Genomic DNA, 19,281 nt, shown 5'->3' on the forward strand with positions numbered 1-19,281 from the left:
CCCCTCCCCCCCACCTAGCTGTGTGACATCAGACAAATTATTTAACATCTCTAAGCCTTATTGTATTCATCTAGAATTAGGGACAATAATATTTTCCATTAAACAGTAGGATTAAATGAAGGACACACATAAAGTGCTTATCACAGAGCCCAGAACACAGTAAGCACTAAGTTTTTAAATGGCTCAATTAACATATTAAATTAAATATGTAATATGGACATTACACCAAATAACTCTCTAAAACACAACAATGGCATGTTATGATATGCATAATTTGTCAGTACATTCATTTTAATTGTAATTAATTACATCAGAGAAACCTTAGGAGCAGAGAATCACAGAAAAAATAAACATGCAAAAATAAATAAATAAAAAACCTACCAAGATATTTTTTTCCAAGATATTTTTAAACTCTTATCTTACCTCTTAGAATAGAATTGATTTTGAGTATCTTCTACTATTTTTCTTTCTTCTATTTATCTACTTATAAATAATTCTACAAAATTTTGAAAGTTAACTGGAGCCTAATCAGTGAGAAAACTTTCTATAGTCATTCTGAACCATAAATCCTAAATAATAAACGTATTTGCTCAGGAAAACTAATTTAATCACCATTTTAAGATTTTTATAATTACAGACTCACAAGAAGTTGTGAAAACACTATGAAAGATGGGGATCCCTGGGTGGCTCAGCAGTTTAGCACCTGCCTTTGGCCTGGGATCGAGTCCCATGTCGGGCTCCCTGCATGGAGCCTGTGTCTGTCTGTCTTTCATGAATAAATAAAATCTTTAAAAAAAAAAAAAAAACACTATGAAAGATGTCCCATATATCCTTCACCCAGCTTCCCCCAAGGGTATCTTCTTATACAACTATGGTATATTATCAAAACCAGGAAATTGACATATGAATTAAGATAATTTCTATCATAAGATTACTTTTTCTCAAAAAATGATTTCATTAAGTAATCTCTATAACAAATGTGAGGCTCAAACTCACAACCCTGAGATCGAGAGTCATGCTCTACCAACTGAGCCAGCCAGGCACCCCTGGATTACTGTTTTAAAGTGTACAATGCTGTGGATTTTAGTATAATCCTAGAACCGTGCAACTACCACCACTAATTAACCACCTTCTAAAGTACCATAATATCACTCTAAAGACCAGAAAATCTGATGTTCATTTTTTAAATCTATTTAGCTCAAGTCAGAGGTAACTTTATATTTGTATTATTAACAATACTCTTGGGAAGCCTGGATGGCTCAGCGGTTGAGCGCCTGCCTTCGGCTCAGGGCCTGATACCAGGATCTGGGATAGAGTCCCACATCAGGCTCCCTGAGAGGATCCTGCTTCTCCCTCAGCCTGTGTCTCTGCCTCACTCTCTCATGAATAAATCAATCTTTAAAAACAAAAACAAAAAACCCAATCCTCTTTATCAGAGCTAACATTTTCATTCATACACATCTACAATCAACATTTATTGAGCCCCTAGGTGAGACCTTAGATACTAACTGTACAAAGATGCAATCTCTGCCCCTCAAACAGTTGTCTATTGAGAGGCAGATATGTGTGTAAATATTCACAAATGAATGTGGTAAATGCTATAATAAGGTCCCCCAAAGCATAGCCCAACACCGGGGAAGAAGTCTACCTTGGAGGGATCCCTGGGTGGCGCAGCGGTTTAGCGCCTGCCTTTGGCCCAGGGCGCGATCCTGGAGACCCAGGATTGAATCCCATGTCAGGCTCCCTATATGGAGCCTGCTTCTCCCTCTGCCTGTGTCTCTGCCTGCCTCTCTCTCTCTCTCTCTCTCTCTCTCTCTATCATGAATAAATAAATAAAATGTTTAAAAAAAAAAAAAAAAAGAAGTCTACCTTGGGAATAAGGTGATGAGAAGCTGATGATCCACCAAGTGGGATCAAACGCTTATGGAGACAAGTCTCAGAAGTCTCAGAAGCAAGGCAGCAAAGGTAATAGAAGGGCATCTATGACGTGCTTAAAGGCTATTATGCAGCAGGTAATGGGGGACTCTTGAAGGATTTTAAAAAGAGAAAATGCATGCATTTTGGAAGCATGTAAAAGATAGGAATGAGACTACCGCCCAACAGGAAGTAAAACCTAGATCACTGGGATCCTATATCTGGCAAGCAACAAATGGAGAACCAGAGAAGACAGATTTAGGGGACTCTGATTCCTCCCATCACTGAGGCTAAAATCAGAAGAGGAAGACTGAATTCAGCAAGATCCCTATCATAGCTCAAAAACATCTGAGCTCTTATGGCTTCTTGGAAGTTCCAATTTCATCCCGCCTGAAAGAATGAGGAGTGGATTTAGGTTGGCCTGCCCCAATAAGATCCTGCTGGTCATTAAAATATTTCTCTACCAGTTGGCAAATAGCCCCCACCCTAAGAGGCCTCTCCCTCTTCCCTGGGAACACCCTGAACCCCACCTCCCATGATTCAACATAATAGTGTCTGGCCCAGCACAGGGCCCTAGACTCCATTCTACTGTGTTCTGGGAGAATCTTGGTTAGGGAGGTATCCACTGTGACTCATTGATTACTGAGCTTTTTTTATTATTATTTAAGTAACCTCCAACTTATAACCATCCCCCCCCCATCTCAAGAGTCACATGCTCCACTGACTGAGCTAGCCAGGTGCCCCAATCATTGAGTATTTTAAATATTACCCCCACATGGGAGCCATCGGCAGAAAGCTCCTTTAAACCATTAAACTTCTTCTATCACACAGCTGCAACAACAAAAAAAGATTTCAAATATTCTTTCATTTCCCATCAGGCTTCTCCAGATTCTCCCTCTAGATTTTGATTAAGTATTTCTGCTTAGAGCTCATCTTGCTCCATCCCAACGCTTTCTCTGGTTTTCATCTTTTCTCCCTTTATCAATTATTTCCACTCTCCCTAAAATTTCACCAACTTCAACTGTCCACAATAAAGACTCTCCTGGCCATAAGAAGTGCCCCCGCTGTTAAAGGATAGGGATCACATTATATTTCAGTTATGTTACATATAACTGTACCTTTTATAAACACCTCCCACCACTACCAACAGAAAGTGTGGCCACTACACAAAGAATTTTACCATAAGCAAAGGTATAACTTAATAGTGATGGCAATTAGAAACGGTGATAAGAGTGGACATCCGGCCAGCTCAGTCACTGGAGCCTGCAACTCTTGATGTTGGGGTCATGAGTTGCTTTAAAAAGCGGGGGAGGGGAAGGGTACTTGGGTGGCTCAGTTGGTTGAGCCTCCAACTCCTGATTTCAGCTCAGGTCATAATCTCAGTGTCGTGGGCTCTGTGCTTAGTGTCCCTCTCCCTTTGCTCCTCCCACTAGCCCCCACACACTCTCTCCCTCTCAAATAAATATTTTTTAAAAAGAATGGTGAAAAGATTAAGTAAGTGGCTCTAAGCATAAATTAGCATAAAGCAAAGGAGATCATAAGAGATGCAGAGAAGAGCTATGGTATGAGATAAGAAATAAAACTGTAGAATTCAGGAAGTGAAGAGAAAGTTTTCCTTATTATTTTCTTTTCTTTACGATTTTATTTATTTATTCATGAGAGAGAGAGAGGCAGAGACATAGGCGGAGGGAGAAGCAGACTCCCTGCAGGGAGCCATTCAATCTCAAGACCCCAGGATCACACACGGCCTGAGCCAAAGGCACTCAACCACTGAGCCAACCCAGGTCACCTTATTTTCTCTCAACCAGAAACTAAAGATATTTTATGTAAGATATGTTCTTAATAGCAATAGTCCATAATGTCTTATAATGAATGACACAGTAAAAGGTCTAACTTGCAACAGTATCATTTGTGTCTTTAAAATAATCAGTCTACTGTACCCAATATCCAAAACTGGAATATGGGGCAACCCGGGTGGCTCAGCGGTTTAGCACTGCCTTCAGCCCAGGGCCTGATCCTGGAGACCCCGGATCAAGTCCCATGTCGGGCTCCCTGCATGGAGTCCGCTTCTCCCTCTACCTGTGTCTCTGTCTCTCTTTCTCTGTGTCTCTCATGAATAAATAAAATCTCAAAAAAAAAAAAAACTGGAATATGAGAAGTGTGTTCTCTTTTGCCATACAAATTATTAGAAAACAATTCTTAGACATGCTTTCAGTACTGTGGGTACTCATTGAAATAAGCTTATCTAAATTATCCAAAGTGTATTTAAAAATAAGCAAAGTAAGTATTGATCTTTCAGATCAACTGCTTATAAAATCTGACACTGCAATAGTTGGTTCAGTATCCTATGTCCTGAAGCTAGATCAAGCCAACTCCCACTTTTTAAAAGACCTGTTTCATATAATGTTAGAATCTGAAGCTAAGTATAGATTAACTTGCTGTAATACTAGGACTACCTTATTTTTTTTATCAGATTTTTATCTCTCAACTGCCAAACTTCTTCTGAGTGGCCTCACAAAGAGCGGATGGGTTATTTTGTTGTGCAGGGATGACAGTGTACTGTGAAATTGCAGGTTCCACATGCCTTATAACATCCCAGGCATCACTGCCAGTCCATAGTATCCTTCTAACTTACAAACCTCCAATTCCATAACAACTCTGGGGGATTCTGGATTTTTTTTTCTAGAGGCAAAAATCTGAGAGAGGGCAGGCTGGACGTTTTCTTCAGCTTAAATTATCCCCTAGAAGTACTTGAGATCCTTAGATGAATTAATTCTGCTTCTTTATAATCAATGTTCTTACTACTTGGCTCATGTCTGACAAAACAATCATCTTAGTGGCATCTCCAGCCTAGAGTATATGGAATCCTCTGGTACTTGTGAAGCCAATTCTTCACTTGAGTGTCTTCAAAAATAGGGTAAGGCCCAGACTAGAGGCCTCAGACTTAAATCAGGCAATACGGAAATAAGGTTTTGCACCTGCCTGGAGGCCAAGGATAATTTGCCTGACTATGGAGGGCCTGAATGGACTACCAGACTATGAAAGTTCAAATGATTTGGCTTTTTCCTACTACAAGTTCAATGAAAGTGGCCAGACATTTAAGTGTGCCCTGGGGCATGCTGTTTTGATGTACCACTATTTCTTTCAGGTTTTAGGCCTATGGGCCTTTGCTAATTTCTCTGGCTCCCATAATACCACTTCACAGCAAGCCTCCTTAATCTCTCCCACAAAGTGGAGTGCCTGTATTGTCAGTCATTCCCCTATTCATCAGTCTTTAAACTATCCCTTCTTTTTCACTTTTTCCAGAGCAAAATAACCTATTAGCATTGGCATTCTGCCGAACATTGATTGCCTAAATGCCAAACCATGCTTTCCTGCGGGTTCCCATCCCCAAAGCTCTAGTCTGGCATAGTGTGGAATGTTCAAAGTGCACCCTGGGTCGGGCTGGGAACTTCAGGGCTGGCAAGCAGGGGTTCACTGGGGAATCCAGGGAAGCATTGCCCCAACCTCTAGAAAAGCGATTTTGATGGCCACTTAGGTTTGGGAATAGAGATGCAGAAATTGTGCCTTTTAGGGCTCCACTAGTCACATTTCTTAACTGTCAATACACCATTTAGGCTGCACTGTATCAGCCAAAAGATTTTCAAACATCAGCTGAATGTTGGGATTTGATACTTTCTTTTGTGTAGATAAACTGATGCCAGAGATGAGGTCTCTTGGAAACAAAATTCATATGCATAGTTACTGCAGCCACAGAATTAAGATTGATACATGAATCTACCCTTTCTTTATATGATGCCATTGCTTTGTGAAGAATCGTAATTTGTGTTGTACGCTTTTGGAGTTAGATTTAATTCAACACCAGTTTTCTGTTTTAGTTTAGACTAATTCTTTCAAGCATGTCAAGAATGATTGAAATTTGCTGACAGCAATCTTTCCGAGGCAAGTAGATTCTATTATTTGACTCAACTGTACCAGAGTAATCCAGATAAACATAGTAAAGACTAAATATATTTGGCTTTACATTTTTAGCTTTCCTACCTTGAAGTAGCCTGCTGTTACCTCAGCCTGGAATGCCCTTTACCCATCCCCACAGCCCATTTTCTGCTTTTGGCAATCTTTCATGACCTAGTTCAAATCTCACCTCCTTTGAGAAATATTTAGTAATTTCGAGTCCCCCATATTTGCATTGCCACAGCATACAGCCTTGTCTTAGCACTGAATTGCATGACATTTTTTGTTTGCTATTTACATGTTTGCAAATAGGGGCCTTCCTACATTCTCAGTGCTTTAAGTTGTGAAGACGATTTCTTTGAAAAACAGTATAGAAATATAAAATAATCATTCTTTCTAGGTCAGAGAAGACAGAAATAAAAACCAATAAATATAAGAGCAACAAATCGGAATGATGACCTGTTGTAGAATCTTTAGAATCCTGCCCACTTAAAAATGGTACGCATATCTGCAAATAACCTTTTATCTTACGAGCGTAGAGAATCAGTTAAGGCCATTGAGAAATGAATCAAAATTTAGAAATATAAGATTCACTGTTGGCCTCTTCCTCTCCCGCACTTTTTATACTCAACCAATCAACAATACTCTTCACTTTTACCTACTAAATATCTGTGTGACCCAGTACTAGTGATTCTCAAACCTCAAAAAGCGTAAGACTTACCTGGAAAACTTGTTAAAACAGACTGCTGAGCTCCATCCCCCGTATTTCTGATTCACTGGGGCTGCAGTAGTGCCAAAAATCTGCTTTTGTAACAAGTGCCCAGGTGAAACTGATGGTGCTCATCCAGGAACCACACTTTGAGAACCACTGCTTTAACTCATCCCCTACTCCACCCTCCTTGCTTTTTAACAAGGTTCACAATTTCTACAAAAGGAAAAAAGCCCCCTGAGTTGTGACACAGTAAGATGGCTCAAATAAGGCATAAAAATAGCTAGGTTTGGTCCTGATCTAGAATGGTTTCCTTTGGTGGGCAGGGGTTGTTTAAGGCTTTGAAATTATCTTTAACATACAGGAATGAGTCCTAAAGCATTTCTAGAATGGTCCAAGGCATCTCTAAATACAGACCAGCAGATGAGGTCATAGTAATGCAAAGAGTCAGAAGTAGAGGAGGGGGAATGAAAGCTATAATCACTGTCAAAGGGGTGTTTTCTGTAGACAAGTGAATGGAGCTATTGTACACAAACTCAGTGGTTGCCAAGCATGTGGCCCAATTATTTTGCCTGTATGAGCATGGCACGGAAGGATCTCCTTAGAGGATTGAATTCACACAAGTTGGTGTTTAGTATGACAGTAGAAGCAAAAGCCTGAAGAATCTGAACTTTACAAGTTCCTGCTTTCCAAACCTAGGATATGATACAATTGGGTTGAAAAGATTACGAAAGTCAAACACCTTAGTACAGCAGAGCAGCCCAGATGGCGCATCGGTTTAGCGCCGCCTGCAGCCCAGGATATGATCCTGGAGACCTGGGCTTGAGTCCCACGTCAGGTTCCCTGCATGGAGCCTGCTTCTCCCTCTTGCCTGTGTGTCTGCCTCTGCCCCTCCCTCCCTCTCTCTCTCTCAATAAATAAAACCTTAAAAAAAAAATTGTAGGGGATCCCTGGGTGGCGCAGCGGCTTAGCGCCTGCCTTTGGCCCAGGGCGCGATCCTGGAAACCGGGGATCGAATCCCACGTCGGGCTCCCGGTGCATGGATTCTGCTTCTCCCTCTGCCTATGTCTCTGCCTCTCTCTCTCTGTGTGTGACTATCATAAATAAATAAATAAATTTTTAAAAATTGTATTTACAGTTGGTGAAAAGACCAATAAGAGAATAAGAGAATCTTGCTCAAAATATTAACAATGAGGGACACCTGGGTGGCTCAGTGGTTATGCGCCTGCCTTCAGCTCAGGGCGTGATCCTGGAGTCCTGGAATCGAGTCCCACATCAGGCCCCCTGCTTCTCCCTCTGCCTGCGTCTCTGCCTCTTTCTCTCTGTCTTTCATGAATAAATAAATAAATAAAATCTTTTAAAAAAATATTAACAATGAGGATCGCAAGGTGGCCTTGGGCAACAAGAGGTCCACAATTTAAATCTAGGGAGCCTCTGAGAGAAACTGCTCTCCCTACTCTATCTTTGGCTCTACTGATATTTAAAATATTTGTACAAGTTCAAAACGTTGTATTGGCCACCCAGATCCAAGTCTTAAAGGAATGGAAAGTACACTTCAATGACTAGAATGGACATATAACAAGATGTTTTTGCTCTCTTAGGGAAACACCATTCTCTCCGCAACACAGGAATGGAGATGCTTTAGTACTCTTCAGAGTTCTCAGCTGTGTGAGAGAAACATTCAGGTGGCTGACCTAAGCCCCAGGTATCAACCCCAGAAAACAGCGGCAACAACTGCCACCTGTGCTCCAGAAGAACAGCGTTCTCCTCCCTGAGCACCACATAGGCAAGATACAGAAGCCATGAGGTTGCTGCCAATCCTCCATGATATTCACGTCTGTTGTACAAGCTCTGGCTAGACACAGCTAAGGCAGAGCGGCCCACGGGAGGCTGCTCCAAGAAACAGGGTCTGCAGAGTCGGAATGTTATACACGAGACTATCAGAAGATGAATTCAGCTTAAAATAGATCTAATTGGAAACAGGTTGGGAAGCATGGTTCTCGTCCATGAACCCATGCTTGCTTCCTCTTGTTTGAGCAAGAGGTTAGAAAATGAGGCTGTGAGGAGGTTTTATGTGGCACTGACTTAGGGAAAAGGAATGAAATAAGTTTCTGTGGCTGTGGTGATCCCTATGCTCAATATCCTAATTCTGCCAGCCTTCCAACACCCCATGAAGCACTGCACTACACAGTATTCTTTTTTTTTTTTTTTAAGATTTTATTTATTTATTCATGAGACACACAGAAAGAGAGGCAGACACATAGGCAGAGGGAGAAGCAGGCTCCATGCAGGGAGCCCGATGCACGACTGGATCCGGGGTCTCCAGGATCACACCCCGGGCAGAAGGCGGCGCTTAACTGCTGTGCCACCGGGCTGCCCCACAGTATTCATTTGATCTAAGCCCTCTAAACCTGCATTGATGGGGGAAGGGGAGACCTGAAAGGCTTGAAATCCTAAGAGACAAACCAAACAATCAAGGAGTTCTAGACTGCAGCTCCTCTAATTCAACAAAGGATAATTGCAGAAAGTTATCAGAGACCTCAAAGGCTCCATAAAATACCACATTTACATACCATACACCTCACCAGGGAGAGGGGCTGTAGAGCAAAGTGGCTTAGAATGGGATGGGTTGAAACTATAAAAAGCATTATACAGTTGTTAGAAAATTTTTATTGTTTTTCAGACACAAAAATACTAAAGTGTTGGAGTTAACCCAGCCATCATGTAGCACAAACAAATCAGAATAGTTATTGAACTACAACCATGTAAGGCACTGTCGTATAATTCCTAGCATTTAAAATTTATAGCTTCCTCTGACTTCTTTAAAAATTCTAAAGTAAGGCAGCCGGGGTGGCTCAGTGGTTTAGCGCCACCTTCAGCCCAGGGTGTGATCCCAGAGACCCGGGATCGAATCCCACATCGGGCTCCCTGCATGGAGCCTGCCTCTCTCTCTGTGTGTCTCTCATGAACAAATAAATAAAATCTTTAAAAAAATAAAAATTCTAAAGTAAAATCTACCAGAAAATAGATATGAAAATAATGCAAAATATTTTACTATAGTGATTATATCACTTAATGTCTTGCTTATTTTGGGTTACACATTTTAATACCTATACATAAACCACAACAAACATAAAAATGACTATTTTTTGGTCTTCAGGTGGTCTGATTTTATCTTGGCAAACTTTTTTTAATGTGATATTAATGCTAGCACAGACATGATCAATGAGTCTCTGGGCAATGCAACAGAGAACTCAAAACCCACATCCTTTTTTTATTATACACTATGTAGAATTGCCTCATCTAGCATATTCATTCCAAACATTTAACAGAATGCAAATTCATACAAATACCCTTGAGTAAAATATGCAGTGGTGATAGTTTCTAGGTTTCTCTTGGATGCCACTGACACTTCCTTAAACCAAACTTTTTCAAGAAAAGAATGGGAGCATAAATATACATCTAGAATTTACCCTTTGTGCTAAAAAGTTGGTCTGTATTAATTTTATACAAAGAACATTTAATAATACAAATTAAGAAATAGAATACAAATGCTTTCAAGATTCTAGAAGGCTAATTTTGGAACTTAGTTTCAAGAATTAGAGTCTGACTTGCTATTATAACAAATCCTGAGACACCATAATTATTTTTTAAAGCAAAGTTTTAAAAAAAAACAATATTCATGAAAATACAACAGCTTTGTGTCTTTCTGTGAATACAATTAATCTTAGTTCTCTAACAACATCCCTTTTGCATTAATGAAACCAAGGATTTCGCTTACCAAATATGAAGCAGAAGTTCTTGGAAGAGACAAATCATGGTAGGTGCAGGAAATAAATGCCCCTCTAAAGCCAAAGACTTGGTAGGAATGAGGAAAAGCAAACCTGAATTCTTGAGTTTTAGAGAAGAGTTCTACTACAGAATGCAGTTATTCCAGACTTGAATTTCATGATTTCACTGAGATTAATCAGAAATCATTTTGTTAGATTTTATTTATCTATTTGAGAGAGAGCAAAAGAGAGCACAAAAGCGGGAAGTGGAAGCATACTTCCCTCTGAGCAGTGAGTGCAAGGAGGGGGAGGGGGGTAATTGATCCCAGGACCAGAGATCAAGACCTGAGCCAATCAGAAATCATTTTAAGGAGAGGCACCTGAGTGGCTCAGTTGGTTAAGCACTCAACTCTCGGTTTCAGCTCAGGTCACGATCTCTGCTTAAGATTCTCTCCCTCTAAAAAAACAAAAAAACAAAACAAAAAAAAAAAGATTCTCTCCCTCTCCCTTCGCCCCTGCCCCCATCACACACTCTCTCACTCAAATAAATAAAATCTTTTTAAAAGTCATCTTAAGGGATGCCTGGGTGGCTCAGTGGTTGAGCATCTGCCTTCAGCCCAGGGCATGATCCTGGAGTCCCTGGATCAAGTCCCACATCGGGCTCCCTCCATGGAGCCTGCTTCTCCCTCTGCCTCTGTCTCTCTGTGTATCTCATGAACAAAAAAAAAAAAAGTCATCTTAAGGAGAATCAAGGCTTATTTTCAAAAAAAAAAAAAAAAAAACAACTTCTCAATCCTATTTTTGACTTGCTAGACTAAGGCACAACGCATATTAGTCTGTTATTATTTATTATTATGTTATTATTTGTAATGAAATTACCAAATAACTTTTTCTTTACTGTGAAATAAGTATTTTTATTTCCATTTTACAGATAAGGAAATTAAAGTACAGACAGGTGAAATAACTTACGGAGTCAGAAGGAAAAGAGGGAACAAAGATGGGATTTAAAGGCAAAATGACCAGAGTTTAAATATAGCACAACCACCTACTAGCTTTAAGTAAGTTCCTTCATCCAAGTCTTTCATCCGTAAAATGAGAATACCACCTACCTCTCAAATAGTTGATGTAAGGCATAAACAAAACACCTCGCAGAAAGAATAGTACAGTTAGCCATTCAAGAAACATCAGCTCTCCCACCAATCCACAAACCTATTTTCTTCAGCTAGTACAATGGGTGTATAATGAATCCATATGCTATTGTGAGGTAAGTGAGAAAATAGCACAAGTGGGGCGCCTGGCAAGTACGGGACATTTGTTCTCTCCCCCAATATTCCCTCCCTTATCATAGATCCCACAGTTACTGAATGGTTGAGCCACAGTCAAATCCATATCTTGGTTGCATTATAGAACTGCTTCTGTACACATGCATTTATGGTAGTACCTCATTTAACTGCAAAAATATATTTAACCTAGTCACTTGATCAGTTGTTATTTTAATGTGTTCCCAGTAAAATCAAATTCATTTCTAGGGTAGCCTTATTTTTCAGTAATCAGAAAAAGGTGATTAATATTTCTGACTTGAAAATATGTATTTTCAATACATATTTCTACTGGCAATTCTGTAATGCATATTCTTAATATTTTATAAACTATTACAACTCAAGATAGCTAAGAATCTATTAGGATATTATATGTCTAAGCATTTACATGACTCCATTTGATATACTGAGTTCAAAGATATTAGGTAACCTTTTCATTTTTCCTATTTGTTCCAAGTAAAATAACAAAGTCGGGTAGTAAATGTGGTAAGTAAATGTAGATACTCATAAATGAAACAGATGTGTGAAAAATATGGACCAGATCTGCATTTATGAGGCAATGACCTTCAAAACTGGCAGGGAGCTATTAACAATGTTCTTCACAGGGGAGCAATTATATTACAACCCTCCCATGTATAATTTCATTTCCCATGATCTACAAATATATTTGCATATCAGAAAGAATAAAAGAATAGTCTGGTAACTGTGGCAACCTTCATTGAGAGGATATAAGCATTTTCCTTACCTTGATAATCACATTCTAAATGCCAGATCAGTATAACTGGTGCAATATGAAAGGCAAGACCAACACTTTGACAGAATTACCTACAACTGAAATTTACTAAATATAGCTATTACGGCTCTAACCCAGTGTTACATTTCTGATTCTCTAATCCCCTAAGTGTTCTCTGATTATCTCAAGAAGTACTGAAATCTTTCTAAAATATATACCTTAAAGAAAAATATGACATATAGTACTTTAAGGGAAAGGATTCCAAATTATCACCAAAAATTTTTTAAAATATACTATAATTCCTAAAATGTTAGGAATATTGCTTTAACCTAGCAAATAGCTCACAGTTTTTCCCCATACTGATTTAAAAGACTCTATGTCTAATGTTTGACAAATAAGCACATGCACAAACACGCGCATGCACACACAGCAGAAACATGAGGAGAAAGTTGCTAAGAAAACCTCAATCTCTAAAAGCTAAAAAAAGCTATATGCACAAAATATTAATTTCACATAAGATCCTTTTTTTTTTTTTTACATTTCCTCACATTGGGTAAAAACAAAAGTAATTCACAATACTTGTGCCAAAGATTGACAATATTACATAAACTTCAGAATTCCTGTTTTCTAATTTTCACTAAAGAATCACAACGCATAATCATCAACATGTCTAGACAGTGGACACTCACTACAGTATAGTGTCATGTTACACCAAGCTTAATTTTCTTATGTGCCCTATATTCTTATAACATATTAAAAATTATAATAATGTAAAATAAGACCAAGAGAATAAACACAACCATAGTAAGACAGAGCAAGCATAAACCCAATAAGTCCTGCTTGACTTAAAAATATTTTTCTCAGTGATAATAAAAATTACCCACAACTATACCAATCAACCAACCTTAGAGGTTCCATTAAGTGGGAAAAATAACTAGTTGTTTTATTTTGATACCTTAAAACCACAAGATTGTCACTAGTTGAGCGATGATGTGAACTGTTTCATTTGTACTCTATACCTTGGTAAAAGTTAATGACCTGCCCCAGAAATTTTATTTCACCATATACCCCAAAGTATTTTTAGGACTCACAAAGTCTGAATCTCACACTGCCCTTGATATGTTATCATGTAAAAGCTTTAAATTTTAAAACAAAAGGATAAAGACCTTAAAAGCTCTAGACAGTGTATTCAAACGGTGACTATGTCAAGTCAGTATCTTCTCCTCCCCCACCCAAAAACAAAAAAAAGAACTGTACACAACACATGAAGATACAATAGAAACAAAAAGTAGCATGCCATTCATTCAGTAAGGAAATAATACAGAACATCTATCATATTCAACTACAAAAATCCTTTCACTTGATGGCTAGCATCATCATGACTGTTTAATTTGCATTTAAGTGGCCTTAAAAAAGAGATTTTGTTCCCTTTCTCTGTCCTCCTGGATCTTTGGCAGCAGTCAGCACTTCTGCCCAGAGCTTGTTTGGGGAGTGGGAGAAAAGGGAAAGTGGAGAGAAGGCTGAACTGAGCACGGAGTCAGCAGAGAGCAGCTGCTCTCATCCACTCCCCAGCGTCTTTCTCACACACCGCTATTTTCCGCTATTGAGCATTGTCAGCAAAAAAATAAATGGGGAGGGCGGGAGACAAAGAGGGTAGAACCAGAGGCCGACAGTTTTTGTCTGCCACATCTGAGGCGAGAAGCCCCCTCTGGTTTCTTGCTGCAAAGGCAAGGGATCAGGTGAGACCCCTCCGGGTCCAACTCAATTTGCTTCTCGAGAAAGAGCAGTTTCCGGCAGCGAGCGCAGGATCCTTCGGCTGCTAAACTAAACACCAGAGCATTGTCAGTGTTTCCCATCTCTGACTTTACAGAGAGAGGGCTGTGACTGCATTCCTGGGAAAGACTACTACTCCAAACGTGCCACACGGCAGTAGTGAAAACACATAAGCAAGAGGTTGTAAAAAAAAAAAAAAAAAAATCTCTTCCAAAATACCAGGTTCTGAAGAAATGCTGCGAAGCATTAACGTATTGTTGGCGTTTTTTGGAAGTCACCGATTCTTTCTCGCCACGGCCAACCCTCAAACCTCTGGTACTTGTTGCTAAATCTTTACCTCACCCCACCCCCCCCAAAAAAATTGCCCAGCACGAGATGTGGGGAGCGAAAGGCGGGAGGGGGGCCTAATCTCGGGAGCCCAGAGGACTGGTCTCCCTTCCATAGGCCACTCTGCATGGGCTGCGCGTTCACTTCTACCTTCCGAGAGCTCTGACTCACAGATGCTGGGGGGGCGGGGGGGGGTGATTATGACATACAGCGTTATCCTTCCAACCAAAGATAGATAAGAAAAGCTGGCCAGCGGTCCTTGCCTGGCCAGAGAGCCAAAGCCTGCGCCCTCCGACGGGGCGGCCGGGGCAGGAGCCTTTCGCCCTGCCTGCCTGCCTCCGGACGCCCGCGGAAGATGCTCCCCACCCGGGCAGGCTCGAGGAGCCAGGATGGGGCGCCCTCACCCTGGGAGAGGGCAAGAAGGGAGCTGAGGGTCCGGGACGGAGGGACTCTCACCGCAGCTGCGCCGAGCGCTCGGCACCCCGCCCCGGACCGGGTCTCGGGCGGAGGCGCTCTGCACTGGGGCCGTCAACCGCAGCCAGGGACGGACAAAGCACCGGGGTCTGCGGCGACCCCGGGCGGCGGCCGCGGGCCAAGTTAGCGAGGCTCGGGGGCCGCGGGGGTCCCGCGGACAGGGCGGCGCGGCACTGACCTGGATGGTGCAGGTGTACTCGCTGTCGTCCAGCAGCCGCACGGTGCAGCTGTACTCGCGCTCCAGGCTCCTGCTGCTGCCGCTCATCAACCTGCTCAGCATCTTCCCGCCCGCCCGCCCCCGGGAGAGACGCGGCGGCGCTGCGGACCCCGGACCAGGCGCCCCTCAGCCGGGCAGCTCCGCGCGGGCCCCGGGCACCTGCACCATCACCCCAGCCCGGTCGCGGCCGCTGCCTCCTGCCGGCCCAGCTCCTCCTTCTTCTCCTCCTCCTTCTCCGCCACCGCCTCCCTCTAGCCCAGAGCAAGCGCCCCGCTCTCTCTCCTCCGCGCCCCACTCCCCATGCCCAGCTCTTGGGGCGGGGCCTCGGCCGGAGAGGGGCCAATGGGGGTCAGCGCGGCGGAACCGAGTGGCAGGCGGTAGAGCCAATCGAAATAGCGTACTGGGATGATGGACAGGTGACGGAAGCAATCACGGGAAAGCAGTCGGACAGAGCCTAGCGGCACCAGCCCTCTGGCGTCCCAAACTAGGGGCTCTTCTCTGCTCTGCGGTTCCTGTAGAAGCTGTTTCCCCTCCCCCGGGCCAGGTGTGGGCACCCGGCCGGATAAATGTCTGCTGCGTGGAATACGTTTAGGCTGGGCTTCAGGGGCCAAGTCCTACACTCTGCAACGCCGCGAGTCCCGCCCTCTCGGGAGCAGGGGCGGTGCGAGATAACAATCACCGCACCTGCAGAATGCAGGCACCTTCCGCTCAGGACCAGGCTGCTGCCCCCACCTGAGCTATTTCCTAAATCGGCCCGACGGGCCTGTCTGCCCCAGCCCTCTTATTTTGGAGAACATCTGTTTTACAGGAGCTACTTAAGTAAAAGCGGTAGGGTTCGCACGGGTTTTTACGTGCCCAGGTTTAACCCCTAGGAAACCCTTCACTCTAACACCCTATGCCTCCCTTCTATTTTCAGAAGACAAAAGGAAGAGACTGAGGTGTGTTCCTTCAGCCAGTAGGGTGCAGAGGAATTGATGGGTCCTTTCCTTGCACCTTCAGAACTAGAATTACCATATTTTCAGACTTCATCAACGAAACACCAGAGTATGTCAGGAGGTATATGTCTCAAAGAAAAAAAAAATTGCTGCCCTTTGTGACCCCACATCTAAAGATCTTATGTTCTTTACGAAAACTTCACCAAGAAACATTCAATATTAAGTGACTCAAAATTTGTTGATGGAAGGAAATGTTATATAAAAGAATCATATCAACATAACATTAATGCAGTAATAAATATATTAATTGAAAAATAATAACATATGCATAATTTCCTATTATTTTCATTTATACTGTTCTTGTTTATAGGGAAAACAAACACATAACAAAAATGAAACCCTACATTAACTTAGAAAACATCTGACCTTTAAAGTAGTTTTTCCCCCTTCTCCCCCACCCTCAGTCATATTTAAATGTGACCCTTGAAGGGGAGGGGGGAGGGGCAGAGAGGGTTCTGAACTCAAACCCCACTCTGGGCTTAGAACCTACTTAAAGTGTGCTTCTTCCCTAATGTCCTTGGATTCCAATATTTCTCCCCATTTTTTTTTGCATGGGACCCTCCCCTACTTCAGTTATCACCTCAATAACCTAGATTGCTATCCTTATTAGTTGCATTCTCCTTTGTGGCATTCATAGTCATAGGAGGTTCCACTTTTCAATGTACTACTGGAGGAGTTAAGAAACTAGAACAATGAGATATTCCAACCATCAAACCGAATGTGAGTTCCCCTACTTTGTGGCCCCAGTATGTAGCCTGGGTGTGCAACACAGTAGGTATTCGATGAGTGTTTGTCGCATGAAGTAAATGAGATAGATATTTCATAGTGTCTAAGTCCCAGGGAAAGATCTATGCAGAAACTAAGAATTTCAGGAAGGTCTTGAAGAGATGAAATTATTAATATGCCAAAGTGATAGTCGACAAAGCTCTACGTTGTTATGTAGTTGGGAGAAAGTAATGAAAGATTTCAGGCAGGCAGAACCTCTGTTGAAGGCAAGAGTTGCTCTTTGTTTACAGAATCTACAAAAGCAAGAAAAAATGTCCAAGAAGCTAGAGGAAGCCCAGTAGTTTGATGGTAGGGAAATGTCTTTAACAGGTTATGCAAATAAGCAGCTGTTAGAATAAAAAGCAAAGCACCACAAATCCAGAAAAGCTCTAAGGAACTGAATGTAGTCTTTTTTCAGAGTATGACCATAGACGCAATCAACAGGGATAAGATTGTGGCTGCTGTGCCAATGTGTTAAGTAACATTCCTGTTCAGCCTAAGAAAATCATGTCAACTTAGATGCTCACCTCAATGAAAGACCAGTTAGAGGGCAGTCTGGGTGGCTCAGGGGTTTAGTGCCCCTTTCAGTCCAGGGCATGATCCTGGAGACCTGGGATCAAGTCCCACATCAGGTTCCCAGCATGGCACTCTGCCCATGTCTCTCATGAATAAATAAATAAAACCCTTTAAAAAAAAACAGGTATTCATCCATGCTTATACATAATATCTAGAAAGAACTTCAAACTCTCCCTTACTCAGAACACTTTGTGAAGAAAACAGGGGATGGATGCATAATGGAAGAAAAGCAACTATCAAATTCTGGTTAAATGTATACCTGTACAGGGATCAAGAGCAGAAGCCTAAGGAAAACTAAAATGAAAAGACTTATATAAAACCCCAAACTGGGATCCCTGGGTGGCGCAGCGGTTTGGCGCCTGCCTTTGGCCCAGGGCGCGATCCTGGAGACCCGGGATCGAATCCCACGTCGGGCTCCCGGTGCATGGAGCCTGCTTCTCCCTCTGCCTGTGTCTCTGTGCCTCTCTCTCTCTCTGTGACTATCATAAATAAATAAAAAAAATTAAAAAATAAAAATAAAAAAAAAAATAAAACCCCAAACTGAGGGACACCTGGGTGGCTCAGCAGTTAAGCATCTGCCTTAGGCTCAGGTCATGATCCTGGGGTCCAGGATCAAGTCACACATCAGGCTCCTTGCAAGGAGCCTGCTTATCCCTCTGCCTGTGTCTCTGCCTCTTTCTGTCTGTGTCTCTCATGAATAAATAAAATCTTTTTTAAAAACCTGAGGAATATTTTGTTTATTTTTGTTTTCCTTAAGTCTTTTGAGCAAGATGTCCAGGATAATAAGGCTTTGTTCAATAAAAGGACTCAAGGACTCCTGGGCCCTTGTTAATCAGCATCATAGCTTTCATGAATTTTTTGAGTGTAAAAGAAGCCATATTTAAAACTCCAAATTATAATGACTGGCCCCTACCTTCCAAATTATTAGGACGTCAGACCCCTTTAAAGTTTCTTTCCCTTCTCTCCTGTTGAGGAGTCCTGAAGGGAGTTGCTATCACCAACATATGCCTGAAATAACTGAATTATTTCTGCCTCTACTTCAGATGTCCCATACTCTGATATTCTGGGACTCTGATCTCTCTCCAGTCAATGCAATTTTCACCATTGCCTTGAGACCTGGCAGGAAGAGGCATTGCCCTCCCTTCGCCAGGACATCACAAACGCAGGCTCTTCCCATCAAAGTCTCTTTACAGCACAGCCAAGACCAGGGTTGTATATCAATGTTAGAAAGGGAAAATAATCCAGAGTAATCTGCAGTTATGACATGGCCACTCTCAAAACCCTTTTGAGCTATGTTGGTGAGCTTGCAGCCAGGGTCCATCAAGAGGTCCCCTGACCATGTCTGGAGCATTCAGGCTCAACCACAGAGAGAAGCTCAGAGAAGAAAATAACTCATCTCACCCAGTTTAAAATCCATTTTCAAAGTCCCATTTTCTGTCCCAGTTGCTGCCTCTCACTAGGATGACTGACCATGAGAATAGCTACTCTTTTAGAGGAGACCCTGCCTCCCATTCCCAGGAGTGTGACCTTGATCTTTGACCCAATTAGGCCACTAATTGCCTTAAGAATATAACCCTTCCAATATCGGCACATTTCTCACAAAGACTGAATTATTCAGTCTTTACAAGTAGATCTATGTAGAGCCTCACCGAAGCCAGTCCAGTCTCTTTGCATAATTATTTCCCCAGTAAGTAGTAATAGATCATACCTACCTTTGTTTGCCTATAGCTTGAGATCTCAGCTTTTGAGCAAAGG

General features: G+C 42.0%; 1 protein-coding gene and 1 long non-coding RNA gene across 7 annotated transcripts in view; one reads left to right on the forward strand and one right to left on the reverse strand.

Annotated features, from left to right (window-relative positions):
- FRMD5 (FERM domain containing 5) overlaps positions 1–15,492 on the reverse strand; it is a 311,143-nt gene extending 295,651 nt beyond the window's left edge. For 2 of the 6 annotated variants that reach the window (XR_013370116.1, XM_077880881.1), the window contains exon 1: positions 15,152–15,489. Coding sequence is in view for 5 of the 6 variants with exons in the window: in XM_077880881.1 (XP_077737007.1) it covers positions 15,152–15,253 (102 nt within the window). In the remaining variant the exon portion in view is untranslated. Of the gene's footprint in view, positions 1–15,151 lie in introns of all 6 variants that reach the window. The other 4 variants (XM_077880885.1, XM_077880887.1, XM_077880884.1 and 1 more) reach the window with 3 other exon arrangements.
- Positions 14,743–16,446, forward strand: LOC144303118 (uncharacterized). The gene is made up of 2 exons (XR_013370118.1): positions 14,743–15,734; positions 16,107–16,446. It is a non-coding gene; the product is annotated as an uncharacterized LOC144303118 (long non-coding RNA).
- The last annotated feature ends 2,835 nt before the right edge of the window (positions 16,447–19,281 follow it).

This window comes from Canis aureus, chromosome 32 (assembly GCF_053574225.1).
Source record: "Canis aureus isolate CA01 chromosome 32, VMU_Caureus_v.1.0, whole genome shotgun sequence".
In the NCBI taxonomy this organism is placed as follows: Eukaryota; Metazoa; Chordata; class Mammalia; order Carnivora; family Canidae; genus Canis; species Canis aureus.